This window comes from Saccostrea cucullata, unplaced genomic scaffold (assembly GCF_032062105.1).
Source record: "Saccostrea cucullata isolate Sc308-1 unplaced genomic scaffold, CSIRO_AGI_Scuc_v1 ctg6605, whole genome shotgun sequence".
In the NCBI taxonomy this organism is placed as follows: domain Eukaryota; kingdom Metazoa; phylum Mollusca; class Bivalvia; order Ostreida; family Ostreidae; genus Saccostrea; species Saccostrea cuccullata.
The window spans coordinates 10321-27895 of record NW_026928358.1 but is presented as its reverse complement, the minus strand read 5'-3'; the positions used below and the strand labels follow the sequence as shown (position 1 = coordinate 27895).

At 33.6% G+C, this 17575-nt stretch overlaps 2 protein-coding genes across 2 annotated transcripts; both read left to right on the top strand.

Moving 5' to 3' along the window:
- Positions 1 to 1052: 1052 nt before the first annotated feature.
- Positions 1053 to 1721, top strand: LOC134277325 (uncharacterized; the record flags this gene model as incomplete). The annotated part of the gene is made up of 2 exons (XM_062759658.1): positions 1053 to 1270; positions 1561 to 1721. Coding segments are annotated over 2 exons (379 nt in total), but the record flags the coding sequence as incomplete, so codon positions are not given.
- Positions 1722 to 7685: 5964 nt separating this feature from the next.
- LOC134277324 (uncharacterized) lies at positions 7686 to 14452 on the top strand. Its single transcript, XM_062759657.1, has 9 exons — positions 7686 to 8206; positions 9063 to 9537; positions 10321 to 10365; positions 10448 to 10575; positions 12097 to 12369; positions 13643 to 13735; positions 13983 to 14018; positions 14133 to 14192; positions 14288 to 14452. The coding sequence occupies exons 1-9, from the start codon at positions 8027 to 8029 to the stop codon at positions 14450 to 14452; spliced, it is 1455 nt and encodes a 484-aa protein (XP_062615641.1). The 5' UTR covers positions 7686 to 8026.
- The last annotated feature ends 3123 nt before the right edge of the window (positions 14453 to 17575 follow it).

Here is a 17575-nt window from a genome sequence, read left to right as displayed (position 1 = left end):
ACTAATAATCATTTATATGCTCGCACTGAAAAAGTTTTTAAAAAAATTCGAAATAAGTTGTTGCTCTGGTCACAAATTAATAAGTAGGAATTGTGTTCGATTCACGATTTAGTGTACTTTAAAGTAATACTATATCCTTTGTGCTTGTGCCTTTCATATTTTTTTTTTAGAGTTTAACAAAATAGTTTTCTAAATGTTTAGCATCGTAAATGTATGCTATACTGATAAATGTGGATGACTTGTTTACTTGTATCCTCCAACTTTTGGGAACAGTCTTGTCACGTGTTTTGCCGCCGTTGCAGACGTTAATAACTATGAGACCCTGGAAGTGTTCACAGCTGCTTTTTATGTTCCCCAGGCGATGTTAAAAAGGAAAAATATATTCTCTTGAGATTTAAAACATAGAAATTTGATAACATCCCCTTTATAATTATTTTTTTTGTATAAATCCTTTTTATGCGTGACATTTTGTAGTTCTTTATAAAAACAGGAAATTCATATTTTTGGCATTTTGAGATGCCCCTTCTGGAAAGAAGGCGGTTGAATGTTGTGGTTCTTACATATAATGCACAATATGGTACATGTATGGCTCATCACGTACTATAGTGTGAGCAAAAGGTAAATTGTCGTATTTGTATGATTCGCTATAAAGTGCAAAATATATGGGCACTTTCCAATATAATCCTATGGTAAATGTACCTGTATTTTGAGACGGTCCCTTGAAGATACCTGGGAGGTAGATTTTCCCCAAACTTGGCATGTACACTGAAGTCAATGTTATATATGGTACATGTATAAAAATAAAAAGTTTTTCTGTTGTAGGTTTTACACAATAAAACCTCAGTCTGTTCCTTAATCTCAGTTTGATGGTTGGTATAATTAAGTGTCGATAAACTTAAGTAAAATATATGATTTTTCGTATATATAAACGAGTCAAATAATAAAACCCCAGGACTTTTCGTTATGTATTATGCCCAAGAGTATTTCTATTGAAATTATCTAACTCCGTTTAAGGATCCATGGATAAGTATAAATTTTATATTTATTTTTAGAAATGAGCACTGTGGGGTTCAAACTGACAAGTGGAAATCTCCCACCTCTGAATCCGAATCCAGGTACAACAGGATACAACCCATGGGCACCTGTGTCATTTACGAATTTCCCAACCAGCCGGATCACCCCAGTCGGCAGACACTTCAACCTATTACACAACCACAGGGAATGGGAAATGCAAACGCGGCCCCTCAGCAACAGACATCATCATCAATTAGTATGTATCTTTAACGTTTTACAATAACAGAACGTCTATAAGTATTACTAGATTTAACTTCATGTCAGTATACTAAGAAATGTTTTTAAATAACAAAAAAAGATTTTTTTCGGTATGAAAGTTTTCAGAATAAAATAATATTTTGCCATCAATATCTTATTATTTAGATGGATAACTCTAATTCGTACATGTACCTCAAAAGTTGTCTAGCCACTTAAATGGGTACATTTGCAAAATTGTTGAAAACATATTGCAGTTGATTGATTTAAAATGAGATTACCTCCTTCCAGGTGGCGGTTTGTCAGCAGCGGGTCTAGCAGGTCTACTGGTCGCTATCATCTTCATTTCGGGACTTTTTGCCTTTGGAGTAATATTCCTTAAAAGAAGACAGTATCCTGCAGGAAGTGGCGGCCAGGGAACGCCATGTACTACTCCTCAGAGGGCGCTGTGAATATGAAAAATAACAGCAAAGAGGAGGACGCATGACTGACGTAATTTGATCATATGTACAGCCTTGTGTGCAATAAAGCATCCTTTCTGTGACATTCACAAAAGACCTTGCGTTGTCAATTGCAAAGACTATTTGAAATCCATTTCAAGCTTTATTTTAACTTTGTTTATACGACTTATTGCAAGCATTTCTTTTTGGACATCCAACGCCATATCATTTTGTTCACCATTTTTGAGGTTGGAACGTTTCTTCATGCATGCAACATATTTCGTAATAAGAGGGACCTGGTAATAACAATGTTATATTTTTGTATATGTAATATTCAATAGGCAAAAGTGCAATTTCAAGTATATGTATATTGCAAAAACTGATAGAGGTACTTTTGATACAGAAAATGCGGAATTTTACGCGTGTATGCATTAAGAAAATTATATCAAGTATTTAACCGGCATACACATGCCTCTATACACATGTTTAATTCAAAATTAAGATACCGCTGAAATGACCCAACGTGTAATATTCTTGATAATATATATCCAAGTTTTCAGTGCACAAATATTCTGGAAGCATTTTGTACCTTTGCATTTTGAAAACATATTATATCCATGATACATGAATGAATAAAATTTAATATTTGATACTGAAACTATGTATACTGATGTATCAGTAGTCTGTCCTAGTTTAAAAAATAATTGTGCTCAGGACATGCTTGTTAGTAGAGAAAAAAGTTGAGAGTCAGAGGAAACACAATTTGCAGTTGATAGCAAAATATTTATAAAAAGACAGACTGAGTTGACAATGGAAAAGCAGAAACATTTCGTTTGTTATACAATTAAGTTGTTAGTTTGTCACTGTCTAAAATTGTCTGTGAAGAGATGTAACATACTAGTATGTAAAAGAATTATTTTCAAGTACACATGGACAAATCGAGTCAACGAATGAATGGGAGCCGTTACTGTTGATTGATAAAAGGATGATGTACTTGTATTTGAAAGTCAAATTGAAGACAACATAATTCCTTCATTCTAAAAGGTTTCCTTTGAAACTGTGTTAATATAATCGAAACGTAGGGTATCCAGTTAGGTTTTGTAGCCTTTTTGTCTCCATTCTCTTGAAAACAAATACGTCCCATCAGCAACCTCGACTGCCTCACTATTAAGTTATATTTAAAATACGAGTTTCCTACTGTATCGGAGATACAGGGCGGGGCTTGAGGCGAGAGCGATAGCTCGAGCCGGGCCCCGCCCTGTATCTCCGATACAGTAGGAAACTCGTATTTTAAATGTCTTGTGACATGACCTTTTTATTGACCTTACATATTTACATGCGTATTTGGGTACATATCACTCAACCAATCAGATGATTTTGCAGAAAGTTGATTTAGTATCACATTTTAAGCATTTGCAACTGAAATGTCGAGTGAGGTGGACGTGCAGGTATTTATCATTTGAAATATTTATTTAGGGGATGCATTATATAATTTGTTTTCCAAAAAATTAAATGTAGATTTCATTGCGTAGGATTTTTTTCTCTATTCATCTCTTGCTGACATTTTTTCAACTTTAAGCTACGATTGAATGCAATACATTTTGATACGAGGTACGTAAGAATCATGTGGAAATATTTTTGAAACAAAAATGCTTTGGGGAAAATGTAATCTGAGAGAGGTGTCCGACAATGTCCTCCACCGGTCGTCATAAACAAAATTGAAATAAACAGGTGAAAGGTGGGGGGGGGGGGGTATTTTACCTACATGTTTTTAATAAAATGTAGTGTAAACAAAGGTGATCCCAGCACTCACTTGTGCCTTCCATCCCACCCTTTTTATTTTTTCACTTTCGTAAATGATTTTTGATAAACTTGTGTACATGATATGCTTTTTAATTTATATATACTAGGTTACGATATCAGGCACATAGTGTCTTGGTTGGTTGTAAATCTAACCTCACGAAATACGATTTTCCACTGATTTTTTTTTATGTGGGGGGGGGGGGGGTTCAAAGTAATCATTTGTGATCTGCCAAACTCCCTGCTTTCTAAAATTTTCGAATCCTACACTAATAAATTCATGCTGTAAAATTTTACTCTTAATTCATCTCAAATTTTGAGTAAATGCTACCAGTTCTATCATGCGTATTGAACGATTGCTGTGTCTGTATACAGATACAGCTTTCCGTCATCGCTAAAAATAAACCGTACTGTATCGTTGATATTTTGCAGATACAGTACAGTTTCTGTTCATTTGCATAAGAAACGCCCTCAAAAAGTGTTCTGTATCGCAGTTACAATATGCTTGACTTCAAAGGAAAACTCGCCGGGTCATGTCACAATTTACAAAAGTATGTTATAGCATTACAATTGCTCAACCAATACAAAATACAGTTAAGGAATGGGAATGAGGGCAATAGCAAGTTTATGATTTTCCGAGAAAGACAATTACCTTCCCAAAGCGGTGCCTTCTTAGGGAAAAAGACAGTTTTATGGTATTCATTAAACATTTTAAGTAATAACAATATATAGATACGGGTACGTATGACCATTTAAAGTTAATTTAAGAAATATGGTCTGCACTTGGGTCACCTATCTACATATCTAAACTAAAGCCCGTACGTGTTTTTATTAAAATACACATGCAATACATGTAATACACATGTTGATAATATTGAATGATAAATATAATACAACCATTATTTTTTGTACTCCAATTATTTTGCCAACCTCATTTATTCCTATAGATCTAACTGCTGATGTGACCCGTGTATCGAAAGTGAAGGCTAAGCCCTCTTAGGCACTTGGTCTCATCTCTGTTATATTCGGGGGCCTGTGTTTTTATACCGTTTTACAGATTTATATTCTCTGAAGGATTTTTATTTATATCTTTTACCGATCGATATCGTAATCTTTTCACTGTAAACAAGTCCAAAGAATGTATTAATCTTTGTGTCTTAATTTACTAGTTTGGGTTCTAGTTTTTGGAAATTGGAAATAGAAATTAAAAAAATCAACAAGAAATTCTCAAAGACAATTTTTTTCTTATATTTTCAACAATGAACAGATTTGGAGCATTCTATATAAATGCTAGTACACATAACATAATAGTTCCTGTATACATTTAAAATAATATGTTGATTTTAATTCATTCTTTGAACAAGCTAAAATGCAGTCTCTTCGTTTTCGTTGTCTTTTTCACTGTCCATTTCGAGAGCATAAACTTTCTTCTTCTTTCCAAATACTCTCACAAGATGTTTTCCAAGATTCTTTTTCAATAAAAGTGTTTCATTTATTTTAGGGTCATCTTCCTGTATATATGATATTGTCTGAAAAGGTATAAAAAGTCGTATTATATGAAAAAAATCAATATCATATTACTACCGCAGTAACTACTAAAACCATCATTGTAATGATTATAAATCTTAACGATTCGAACTAAAATTATTATATTTACCTGTAATATGTAATGAATTTTAAGTTTACTGAGAGGAAATAAATACAAAATTACAACAGTGTAATAGTTATTTGTTGATCTTGCATTAGTTCCATCCATTATATATATATATATATATATACCTATATTGTTCTCAAATAAAAAGGATTTGGTGAAAGATAAACAAGTTTAGCTTCATTAAAGACATGAAGAATAATAACAATGCCTCAGTAATAGGACTTATGTTATTTAAAAAATTAATTCGGAAAAAAACCATCACTTTATGTCTTGTAATATCCTAATTCAAAATGTAAGAATCACAAGAAATCTTAAAAAATATGAATGCATTTTGTAAAGATACATAAACATACGCTACCTCACATTTCCCTCTCTGGAAAGCCATCCTGAAGATAACAAATAGGAAAAAAGCCAATACTGGACACAAAAATATTAAAGTAAAATAATAGGGTCTCAATGAGCTGCAAGATAATCGTTTACCAATTAACAATTTCACTTCAATTTCAAAAGTGTCTTTTGGACAAGCTAATAGGCATTTGCCATCATAAACAAAATCGTTACAGTCGTACTTTTCAATGCATTCATTTGCTGTGTTTGCCACAAGTGAATCTGGACAAGACCTGAAACATTCAAAATAAAATAGATGATTGGGAAACTTAAACTTTTCGGTTTTGACATATAAAGGTCTGAGATCTGAACAGCCTTTCAAACAAAAAGTCCCATCTTTGAACGAATCAGGAGGACATGACGGAACACAGGACATTGTAAGTACTGAACTGTATGTATGCAGTGGACATCTAGGAACACACTTATTTTCAAACGTCCATTTGGATTCAGGTGGACAGTCTTCAAAGCACCTATTCATGTATTCTTTGCCTTTTGGACATTTGTTATAACACACTGTATTCACTTTGAATTGATTATCTTTACATGATTTCGAGCATTTGAATGATGACTTATTGAAAAATTTAACATAATCAGTGGCCCATGGGTAAACATTAAGATTTTCGTATTCAACAGCATAGGGTAATTCGTGGGGACAGTTTTCAGAACAGGTATTATTTTGCTCATAAGGTTTTGGTTCGTGGCAATATTTAACACACTTATCGTTTAGTGTAAATTTTCCATCTGGACATGCATCAACACATTTGTAATACCCACTATAAAGATTGAAACTGTCAACATCCGTAAGGATAACGTTTTTATAGGGGTAATTTGGAGGACAATTTCTCTCACAAGTACTGTTTACCCTGAAAGGGGCACTCCGCGGACATTTGCTGACACATATCTCACCATTATAATAAGCATCAGGACAAGAATTAATGCAATCAAAAGAGTAATATGTTCGAAATTTTCCAGCGTCAGAACACTTCTCTAAACAAAACATCCCATTCATATATGGTTTACTTTGTGGGCAACGGTCAACACATCTATTGCCAATGCGAAAAGCTGAACAGTTGGATTGACAGACCTTCTCAGTTAATTGTGATCGCCCTGCCTGATATTGTTGAAACTCAAACAAATTCTCATAGGGACATTCATCAACACACGTGTTGTTTATACGGAAATGTTCCCCACAGTAAGTTCTACAGATGTTCATGTATTGCACGAATGGACAGTTTTCAACACACCTAAATCTACTTTTGATTCGTAACATCATTGGATAATCTGATGGACATTTTTCGATACAAGTTTGATTAAATTCCATTTTCCTGCTTGAGTTGAAACAATCTTCTTGACACTGATCCTCATCCACAACATAACTTTGTTCGCAGTGTGAAACACACACAGAAAAAGCATTAATTGGTCTTGTAATGATGTATGTTGTATTGAAAGTGAATCGATTAAGTATAAAAGCGTCATATCCTACACGATATGGATCAGAAGGTGGACATGTGATTTTACATTCGTTTTTGTATAATACTTCATAAGATTTACATACGTCAACACAATAGAAATTCCACATAGAAGAATACTTTGGACATTCTCGAACACATTTACGTAGAGTTTTACCAAATACTGTTAGTGATGACAAAATATATTTGGAGGGAGAAGGACACTGTTTAACACAAGTGCCATTTAAATAGAATGGATAGTCTCTAGCACACGAGGTATGACAACTTTTGTTGACTGTTACGGTTTCATCTGGACAAGAATCTACACAATGACGGAAATCCTTGGTCTCAAAAATATAATCTTCAGAACAGTTTTCTACACAAGATTTTCCACGTACATATTCATAACCTGAACAGCGCTGTACGCATATGTTATACAAGTTAGAGAATTGTGGGCATTCTTGTACGCATTTGAAAAATGTTGTTTCAAATCTTGTCAACGATGACAAAACGAACTTTGAAGATGAAGGACATTTTTTAACACAAGTGCCATTATGATAAAAATTCAATTGTTCTGAGCAAGAGATCTGACAAGTTTTGTTGACTGACACCGTGTCTTCTGGACAAAAATCTACACATAAACGGGTCCCTCTCATCTGAAAAGCGTAGCCGTTAGTACAGTTCCTAACACAATTATTTCCATCCACATACTCCTTTTCTGAACAATTGTGTACACAGGACATGTTTGATTTAAAATAGGTTTTTGAACAAGAGGAAACACATATTTTATTTTCAACAAATGGGGAATTGATTGGACACATTTCGACACACAGATTATCGTTAATGTAAGGCTTATTTGGAGGACATTCAATTACGCAATTATCGTCGTATTGGATAGTGAAGGCTGGACAAGACTTTAAACATCTCAGTTTGTAACAAACACCAAGAGGATTTTTACATCGATTGATTGGACAGGGTTCATCTACAGGAAGTGTTCCATTTTTACAATATCTTATGTTCCTGTTCCTATGTTCTGTATATCCCCGAGGACATCTCGTGATACAGGAGCTTCCCAAAATCAAAGGGTTGGTTTGGGAACATTTTTCTGTGCAGATGTCGTTAGACCAGTATTCCTCATGCAACGTGTCCTCTGGACATTGTACGCACATGCCCTTATATATTCCCGATGGATATCTGCACCCCCATTGGTGTGTTATCTGCAACAAAATAATCTTTTTATTAAAAATGAATTACAAACCAAAACAGTTAAATGAATTTAACAAAAGACATGTACAAATATGAAACGAGCACTTTGATATTAAGAAATCAATGATTATATAAAAAAAAATTGACCAATGACAAAAATATCGTATACAAAATACCGTTAATAAAATTTGTCTAATTTTTGAATATTTTTTAACTCGAAAATTATATTTAAAAGAATAAATGATATAATAAACAAACAAAAACATTTTACTTTATTTACAAAGGCCAAACATCAAATTGATTTACCTGCCCTGAAGAAAGCATCAAAAATATAAAAACTGAAAAGCTGCTTTGGGGCATTGACCACATACTCAATCAGTAATCAAAAAACTAATTTATAATTCCAAATCATCTTTAACGTATGAATAAATCTATCGAACATGTAAATCCATTTCAAAATTCTTTTTAAAGTGTATTGCAGTGTCTTTTATTCTTATTGTTAACCAGGCCATGACAACGCTTTGATAGATTTTTTTGGCATTTACTATACCGTATTATCTATGGAATATGTAAATCCATTTCAAAATTCTTTTTAAAGTGTATTTCAGCTAGTGTCTTTTATTCTTATTGTTAACCAGGCCATGACAACGCTTTAATAGATTTTTTGGCATTTAATTTGAATAGAGCCTTTCTTTTTGTAAAAGTAATTTCTGCATTCAATTCAATGGTTGGGTATTATTACATGTATTACATCACTCTAAAAATAAATCAGTTTTTTTCATGCGTTGTAGGCTATTTAAAGTTAACTTACTGTGTAAAAATAGTTTTGCTTAATCAATTGCTGCGGTTTTCTTGCAGAATATATGTAAAGCGATGGATAATCTTGGATATGAAGACATTGAATTACAAGAATATCCTGTAGGAGTACCTTTGCCTTATGGAAAGGAGTATCATATATTCTTATCATACAGTAGCCTGGATAGAGAGTATGCGTTTGAACTGATAGATTCACTGCAGAACAGATTTGGACTGAAATGTCTAACATATGAAGATACCCCTGCTGGAGGACAAGTGATTACCAACGTCATAAATGGAATGGAAAAGAGTATGAAAATAGTTTACCTTGTCAGTAATTCATTCAAAGAAAGTATTATGTGTCAAATGGAAGTTGCCAATGGGATTTTTGCTGCACACAGCAGTGCCCAGAACTGCATTATTCCTGTTCTACTTGATGCACCAATGCCGAGAGAATTACAAACCTTCAATTATATTGATGCTAGAAATAAAAATTTATGTGTAGTGGAGAAAATATTTCATGCTTTCAAGTATGGAGGTAAGTAATGCAATTTACCCATCTCTCTCCCCCCCCCCCCCCCCTCATTACTTTGAACTATATTTTTGACTTTCTACACAAAACGATAATGATTTTTTTAATTTTCATTTATGTATTACATTTGTTAACACCAGAAAGTAACAGAAATGTATTGCACAATATTTCCCTTTAGCTTAAAATATAGCCTCTCAAGAAACTTTCAAAGAGTTTTATAATTCAGCAGTTAGGCAAATACATGCAAGTCATAAGAAAATTAAAATACTTCTTCGGCAAAACATTATAACTCTCACATTAACGAGAACGTGCGTGAGAGGGTGTGAGTGAGTGTGTGTGTGAATTAGGGGAGGAGGAGGGAGAGAGAGGGTGTGTGTGTGTGTGCGAGGGAGAGAGGGTGTGTGTGTATGGGGGGGGGGGCGGTTGGAGAGGGTGTGTGTGTATGTTAATAGGCTGAACATACTTATATATATATGTGTGTGACAAACTTCTCTATCAAGAAAAGAATATGTTGGCAAATATGTACAACTTCAATTTCGAACACTTATCAAAAAAATTAAAGCCAGTTATTTTCCCAATAATTTGATATTTAAATGCATATTTTCAATTTAATATTGATCTGTTGCCATTTCATTCATCAAATTAACTTTTAAATAAAAACTACTTAGATAGATTATCGCTGATACAATGTATAGATCTACAGTGTGGTTTATTAAAATACTAAGTATTTTAAAATCACCTGGGCCTGGTTTTCATTTTATTCATTCTTATTTTCTTCATGTTTTACAGCTTCTCAAAACTGTATTTTGCCAAATGTTCTTTTACCATTTGACGGTAAGTAAATTAAAAACAAATATCAATTTTACAGTTTGGGAAAACAGTGCAAAATCTATTTATTTACATTTATTCTTTTCAGACTGCTGCAATGGGTCGGTTTTACAAACAATTTCAGGCACAGTTAAAAATTGTTTATTTGAGAAACTAGAGTTCAAGAATGAGGAAAATTTGTTCATTGATGTTAAGGACGAAGAGCGTTTAGAAAAGGTTAGTTTTACATTTAGTAGTTAAATTTGAAATGCATTCTGTGGTATAATTGAGGAGAACACAAATGATTTGAAAGAATTATCAACAGTGAACTGCATATAATTTTATTCTGTTTGTACTCTGGCCTCTGTTTGGTTAATATCCAAAAGGGAACAAATTATACCTGGTTTGGTATGCCCCCCCCCCAGCAATCATCTCAATCATATGTATCCATGCAATCCTCTATTTTCTAGTCCTTGGGGTTCATGGAAAATTCCACATTAAATTAATGTACCTTTCACTTCAAACACCTACCACAGGTAGTAACTCGATCTTACCACATGTAAACAAACAACGCACGATGCTTTAACCTAAGTATGAGTTTCTATATCCCCTCCCATGCACCACCCAGCACTTCAACTATTTGAACTGATAAAAACAACGAAATTCTACACCCACAGTTGCTTAAATGAGTTTAAAATTAAATTTTAATGAATTATTTCACAATTAAAAAAAAACTTAATATAAATTGTTCTCAGTATGATAATTTATATATGTTCTCTAGTTGATCAAGTTTGTTATTCAATAGAGTCTTAATCTAGTTCATGTTAATTGGTTGAATCTGACTCGTTGAGAAATATTTGCTAAAACACTATTACCTGGTGAATAGTGAAGCCACATCATCCAGCGTATATGTAGCACCAGTCAACATTGCATGACGACGGGTGATATTCCAAAAATGTTGACTGTCCTTATCAAAAACCATATGCATTATGTTATCTGTTCATATGTTGATTTGTTTTATTGTTAAACTCTTAATGTACTAACATACTCCATGTGGGGGCTTTAGTGAAATAAAAGGTTTAAAAGTTTCAGACTGCGCAGAATTTAATTTATGCGCACATGGTTCACTGTAATATGGATTTGTATAAAACATTCAGAATATTATAATAAATATCCCATGTAGGGGAGCGTAGCATTATATAACTATTGTATGTAGTTGAGTGTGACATTGAACATTTTCACCCCAAGAAAACCATTGTCAACCGAGGCGCAGCCGAGGTTGACAATGCAATATTTTATTATATTATACTATTTATTATATCATACTGAATGTTTTATACAAATACATATAACAGTGAACCGTACGCGCATAAATTCTGCGCAGTCGCTATTTTTTGGAATATCACCCTCGTCAAGCACTGTTGACTGTTGCTACGCTGGAGGGCGTAGCTTCATCATTCAGCGGATAATAGTGTTTTTTTAACAAATGTTTCTCGACAATCAGGTTAAACTAATTTACATGAAAGTATAATATTGAAATATTTCACCCCTCGAAAACCATTGTCAATCTCGACTGCGCCATGTTATTTTCACCTTTATCGTTTCAAATAATGGAATATTTAATATTTCTTTAAGAATAGAAATGTTTGTTAAAATCTTAAAAATAATCCTTAAAGCTGGTTTTCTTAAGTCATCCATATCCAAGCTTTTTCTTTAAGTTTTGAATGAAAATTTCTTACGTCTTTATTTTCTTTTCAGATAAACCGAATTTCCCAGGAAGTGGTTACGCTTTTGAATTCTTGTAAATACTGCACTAAATTCTATCTGAAAAGCATACGGTTTTGGATAATATTTTCGATTCTTCTTTATATAAGTGCAGTAGGAGTCTTTTTGCTCTTTTTTATGCTGTATTTGTCAACGAAAGATCCAATACCTAGAGATTCCATTGGTACAGTTTATGCGGTGTTTCTTCCAGTGATGATTTTAGTACCATCGCCAGTTCTTTATTTTGCATCTCTTTATAGAATTACGGTAATATATTTTTAAAAATGTCTTTATTAGTGAATACAAGTTAAACATAAAGTCAATTAAAACGTTTTCCACAGTTTTATAAAGTATAAATATAAGTATATAAGTATACTCAGATTTATCATTTTTCAAAAAGAAAGAGTCCGAATTTTCCCTCTAGATAGTTGATTTTGTCATAGAAGTATTTACGAATTTGGTCTTCAGAAATTTTCTGAAATTCGCTAAAATATGAGTTGAAAAAATGAATATGGATAGAAGAATTGAAAGTTATTTTTCTTAAGAAAAGAGTGCCAACAGACGTTGTCCACTTCAACTTTTAGATATGATACGTAAGAATAATTGAAAAGTGCATGTAAAAAAAATAAGGATAAATTTAAGCTAGCCAAAGTCGTTTGACACAAAATGTCACGGAAAATTAATGTATCTTGCAACTTTTTTTATATATAGAAATACAGAAAATGCAAAAGTTCATAACGTCCCAATTGATTTTAAGGAGGCTTAAAAGCGATTAGCATGGTCTTATCGCATGAATTTGAATGTAGCCATTTAGACAGACTACAATGTATACATAGATGGAACATTTTATATTTTGTTATTATCTGGATAAGTACGTATGAACACAGGATACGTATATTACTATGTGTTCATTAAAAAATTCACTGATAGATCAACCAATTTAAATGACTAAGCAATCTAGTGAAAAGATCGTTTGAACGTGCTACTTTAATAAAGGAAAATAACGACCTTCATTGAAGGTTTCGATTTCCGTTCGTGGCGCCACGTCAAACCTAAGACGTAAACATAGGTAGTGACTGTTCCTTCCCTAAACGCTCGGCATTACGAGTGAAAGTCGCGGGTCTTTCGGATATGACCAAAGCGTACACCCCGTGTCACGGTAGGCCTTGGCATGATAAAGAATCCTCACTGCTCAATGGTCCTGAGCGCCGAGTATAGGTCTAAATTTGAAACCCTTCACCGGCATACGGTGACGTCTCCATATGATTGAAAAATGCTCGAGTGGGACGTTAAACAACATACGATCCATGAATCAACAATAGATGGAGATGTGGGATAATTATCCCACGCTTCCAAGTATCGTTGTTGCCCTGGCATACCAAACAAACTAGACAGTGATTCCTTAAATATATTTTCGTTAGATATACTTAATAATATTCTTTGAAGATTAATGAATTTAATTATATTGTCTCATTGTCTTACAGAAGATTGACATTTACGAGAAATGTTTGATATCTAATATATGATTAACTTAATTTAGCTTCACGTGAAAGCATTCAATGTCTTGCATAAAATCATTCGGAAAACATACAGTGATACCAAAGTTCTTCCTTTATTGAGAAATGCACAAACTGTATCCTTTTAAAAAAGTCAGTTCAAGGTAATGATTTATGCTTTTTGTGTGGACATTAAAAATGACGTTCATTCGTGTCTTTCATAAGGGGCATTTCCGAATTTAATCTTAATTTTGATATGTAAAAGTTATGCAAAAAGAAAAAAAAATTATTACCGGTATCTATAATGCTCAATCTTCACCCTAAATGAAAGAGTCCTTTTAATTATTCTATCATAGTCTTAAAAACTTCCTTAAAGATTCCAAGATTGTGATATTACATTACGATACAGATCCATGCAAGGTACTTCCATAAATCTGTGCTTTCTCAAAGTTATTTGGAAAACAAATTAAAATCAATTTTACATACTCTTTTACGTCATAAACAAGTTTAAAAGAGAAAAACTTTTCCTTGCAGGATTTTATTTCCCATGTATTGAAGCAAAAATATCCACACAAGTCTGAAGATGAAATTCAGGTATATTCAACTTCTTTGAAAAGACACAGGTTTGAAAACAATATGCTGACCTTTTTAATTAATGTTGCAAATAATTTTCTCTTTATATATTTTAGGGAAAAGCTGAGGATCTTTTATTGGACAAAATATTTGAAATGCATCATAGTATTGCAGAATGGAAGTTATTACCTTTGTTTACATATAACAGACATAATACATTCATGCAGAGGAAATGTCTGTGTCAATTAATTGAGCCAGATATCATAAACTTACACACTTAGATTGCTTGTTGTGTCAATCAAATTGTAATAGAATTGTAAAATTGTATCTCTTTTAAATGAAATAAAAATGTTGTACAAAATGTTGACGTTTAAATCTTCTTTGGGGAAAATAGGGACTTCCTGCGATATAAAACAATATTATCACAGATAATTCAATTTATGCCGCTATGAGAAATCTGTTAAATTTAACACCTTCAGATAATTCCGCATATCCCTGCGCAGTCTGCCGGATATGCACCCTTATCGAAGACGCAATTATTGTATCATCTTTGATTGCAAAATTGCAACCCTTACTTTTCTTGGAAGAGTTTACGTCCTTTTACGGATTTTTAACACAATAAATTTTTTGCGCCATTTTTGTTAGCCTGGTTGTACGGTGGAAAATCGTATGTCGAAATCTGCTTGCATACTAGTAGTCTTGAGTTAAGATACATGAGTTCAGCGGACGGCTGCTCATGTAAATTGTATGTTAAAAATCATCATGCATTGACCTGAGGTTAGATTAAGACCCTCATAAATATACATATATACTAAACATGGCCCCGCCCTACCCCCGGGGTCATGATTTGAAAAATCTTGAGTCTAAACTACCTGAGGATCCACATGAGTTTCATCTTTCCTTGCCCAATGGTTCTGGAGAAGAAGATTTTGAAAAGATACCATTAATTTTTCATTAATTCATAATTATCTCCCCTTTGAAGAGAGCTTCGCCCTACATTTGAACAAACTTGAATTCCCTTCACCCAAGGATGCTTTGTGGCAAGTTTGGTTAAAATTGGCCCAGTGGTTCTTGAGAAGAAGTCGAAAATGTGAAAAGTTTACAGACATGCTAAACATTCTTCGCAGTAATTTTGTCTTCCTTTGATCCACACTTGAACAGCTAACACATGAATAAACACTATGTGAGGATGCTTACATAAAGATATGACCAATCATGGCTTTGTGGTTTTTAAAAAGAAGAGTTTAAAAAAAAAATCCAATTTATTCATTCCTATGGAAAACTTTAATTGTCCATTGTGGCTCAGTCCTACCCCTGGGGGTCATGATTTGAACAAACTTGAATCTACTGGTACACTACCTGAGGATGTTTTCACTGAAGTTTCATCTTTCCTGGCCCAGCTGAGTGGTTCTTGACAAAAATTTTCAAAGATTTTTTTTTCTATATATTCCTATGTAAATCTTTGATCCTCAGTTGTGGCCCGGCCCTACCCAGGGGGGTCATGATTTGAACAGACTTGAATCTACACTATCTGAGGATGCTTCCATATAAGTTTCATTTTTACTCGCCCAGTGGTTCTGGAGAAGAAGATTTTTAAAAGTTTTTTCCTATATATTCCTATGTAAAACTTTGATCAGCCATTGTGGCCCCACCCTACCCCGGGGGTCATGATTTGAACAAAAATGAATTTACACTACCTGAGGATGCTTCCACATGAGTTTCATCTTTCCTGGACCAGTGGTTCTGGAGAAGATTTTTAAAGATTTTTCCTTTATATGTAAACCTGTGATCGGCCATTGTGGCCCCAGGGGTCATGATTTGAACAAAATTGAATCTACACTACTTGAGGATGCTTCCACATGAGTTTCATCTTTCCTGGCCCAATGGTTCTGGGGAAGAAGATTTTGAAAAGATGACATTAATTTTTCATTAATTCATAATTATCTCCCCTTGGAAGAGGGATTGGCCCTTCATTTGTATAAATTTGATTTCCCTTCACCCAAGGATACTTTGTAGCAAGTTTGGTTGAAATTGGCCCAGTGGTTCTTGAAAAGAAGATGAAAATGTGAAAAGTTTACGACAACGACGAAGACGACAACAACGACTACAACGACGACAGGCAACGGACAAATTTTGATCAGAAAAGCTCACTTGAGCCTTAATACTTTCAATTGATGTGAAGTACCGGGTTATTTTAGCGGGGTGCTAATTATGGCTTAATTTGGCGTTTTGATGACAGCCTACTAAAATTTTAATCGCTAAAATAGTCCGTTAATAGTTAACTTAGTCTTCTTACAGTACATCTGCATAGAGATGAAACCCTGTGTCCGCTAAAATAAATTACGCCAAAATTATTGGTATGCCTTTCAGCAGGCAAAACGCCAAATTTTACACCCGCCAAGAAAACCCGCTATACGGTAAATCTTTTAAAATATATAATGAAGAAAAATCAAAGTACTCAGAAGTACAGAGAGCCGGGCTCATTTACAGAGTAAAATGAATTTCTTACATGAATCATTCGTTTGCATTGTATTAACAGATAAATAACAAGAATATCAGATTAAAAATTTTGATGAAAAAATTATTTTAAAAATAGCAATATAAATCGACAGTGAGTTTTCGATCCAGATACCACGGTCCGATTTTGTCAGAATCAAAATTAATCTGGTACTACAGCTGAATGTAAACAAACAGGCCAATCTGGTTCCCTCTCCTGTTTTTCCTCGTTAGTGTAGAGAACTACGAAAACACTGATTATCAGAAATCTTTACGCTAAAAAAACAATGTTCTTTGACTTAAGACTGAAGTTTTCAAAGTCATTACTACTAATGTTTATTTATTTAGATAAAACTTCGTTTTATTTATGTTGCCTTATTTAGCGTTTGTATTATCTCAGAGGTGCTTGAGAGTAAGAACTATATTTTTACATAACTTTAAAATGGCGACTATGGGGTTGACATCCTGTCTTGAACAGGATGACAAAAGCCGGCAATTGCTCTTTGAGCAATAAGGCTTAGCCCGGCTAAAAATTACAAACCAGGTAAAAATGCAGTAAAAAGAGTCTCATTTTTTGTGATTCAGCGCTACAATACTAGTATTTTTTTTCGAATTCATTTTTAGCCGGGATTATTGCTCAAAGAGCAATTGTCGGCTTATGTCATCCTGTTCAAGGCAGGAAGTCAACCCCATAGTCGCCATTTCAAAGTTACTTGCAAAAATATAGTTCTTACTCTCAACTGCTTTTGAGATAGTACAAATGCTAAATAAAGCAACAAAAATAAAACGAAGTTTTATCTATTAATAATAATTAGTAGTGATTACTCTGAAAACTTCAGTCCGAAGTCAAAGAACATAGTTCATCAGCGTAAGGATTTTTTGATAATCAGTGTTATCGTAGTTCTCTA

Excerpts from the sequence above, each read along its gene's own strand:
- LOC134277324 (XM_062759657.1), top strand. The coding sequence starts at position 8,027 with ATGTTCTGTATATCCCCGAGGACATCTCGTGATACAGGAGCTTCCCAA. Across the intron at positions 10,576-12,096 it reads ACGAAGAGCGTTTAGAAAAG|ATAAACCGAATTTCCCAGGA; the intron begins GTTAGTTTTACA and ends TTTTCTTTTCAG. Across the intron at positions 14,019-14,132 it reads ACGATACAGATCCATGCAAG|GATTTTATTTCCCATGTATT; the intron begins GTACTTCCATAA and ends TTTTCCTTGCAG.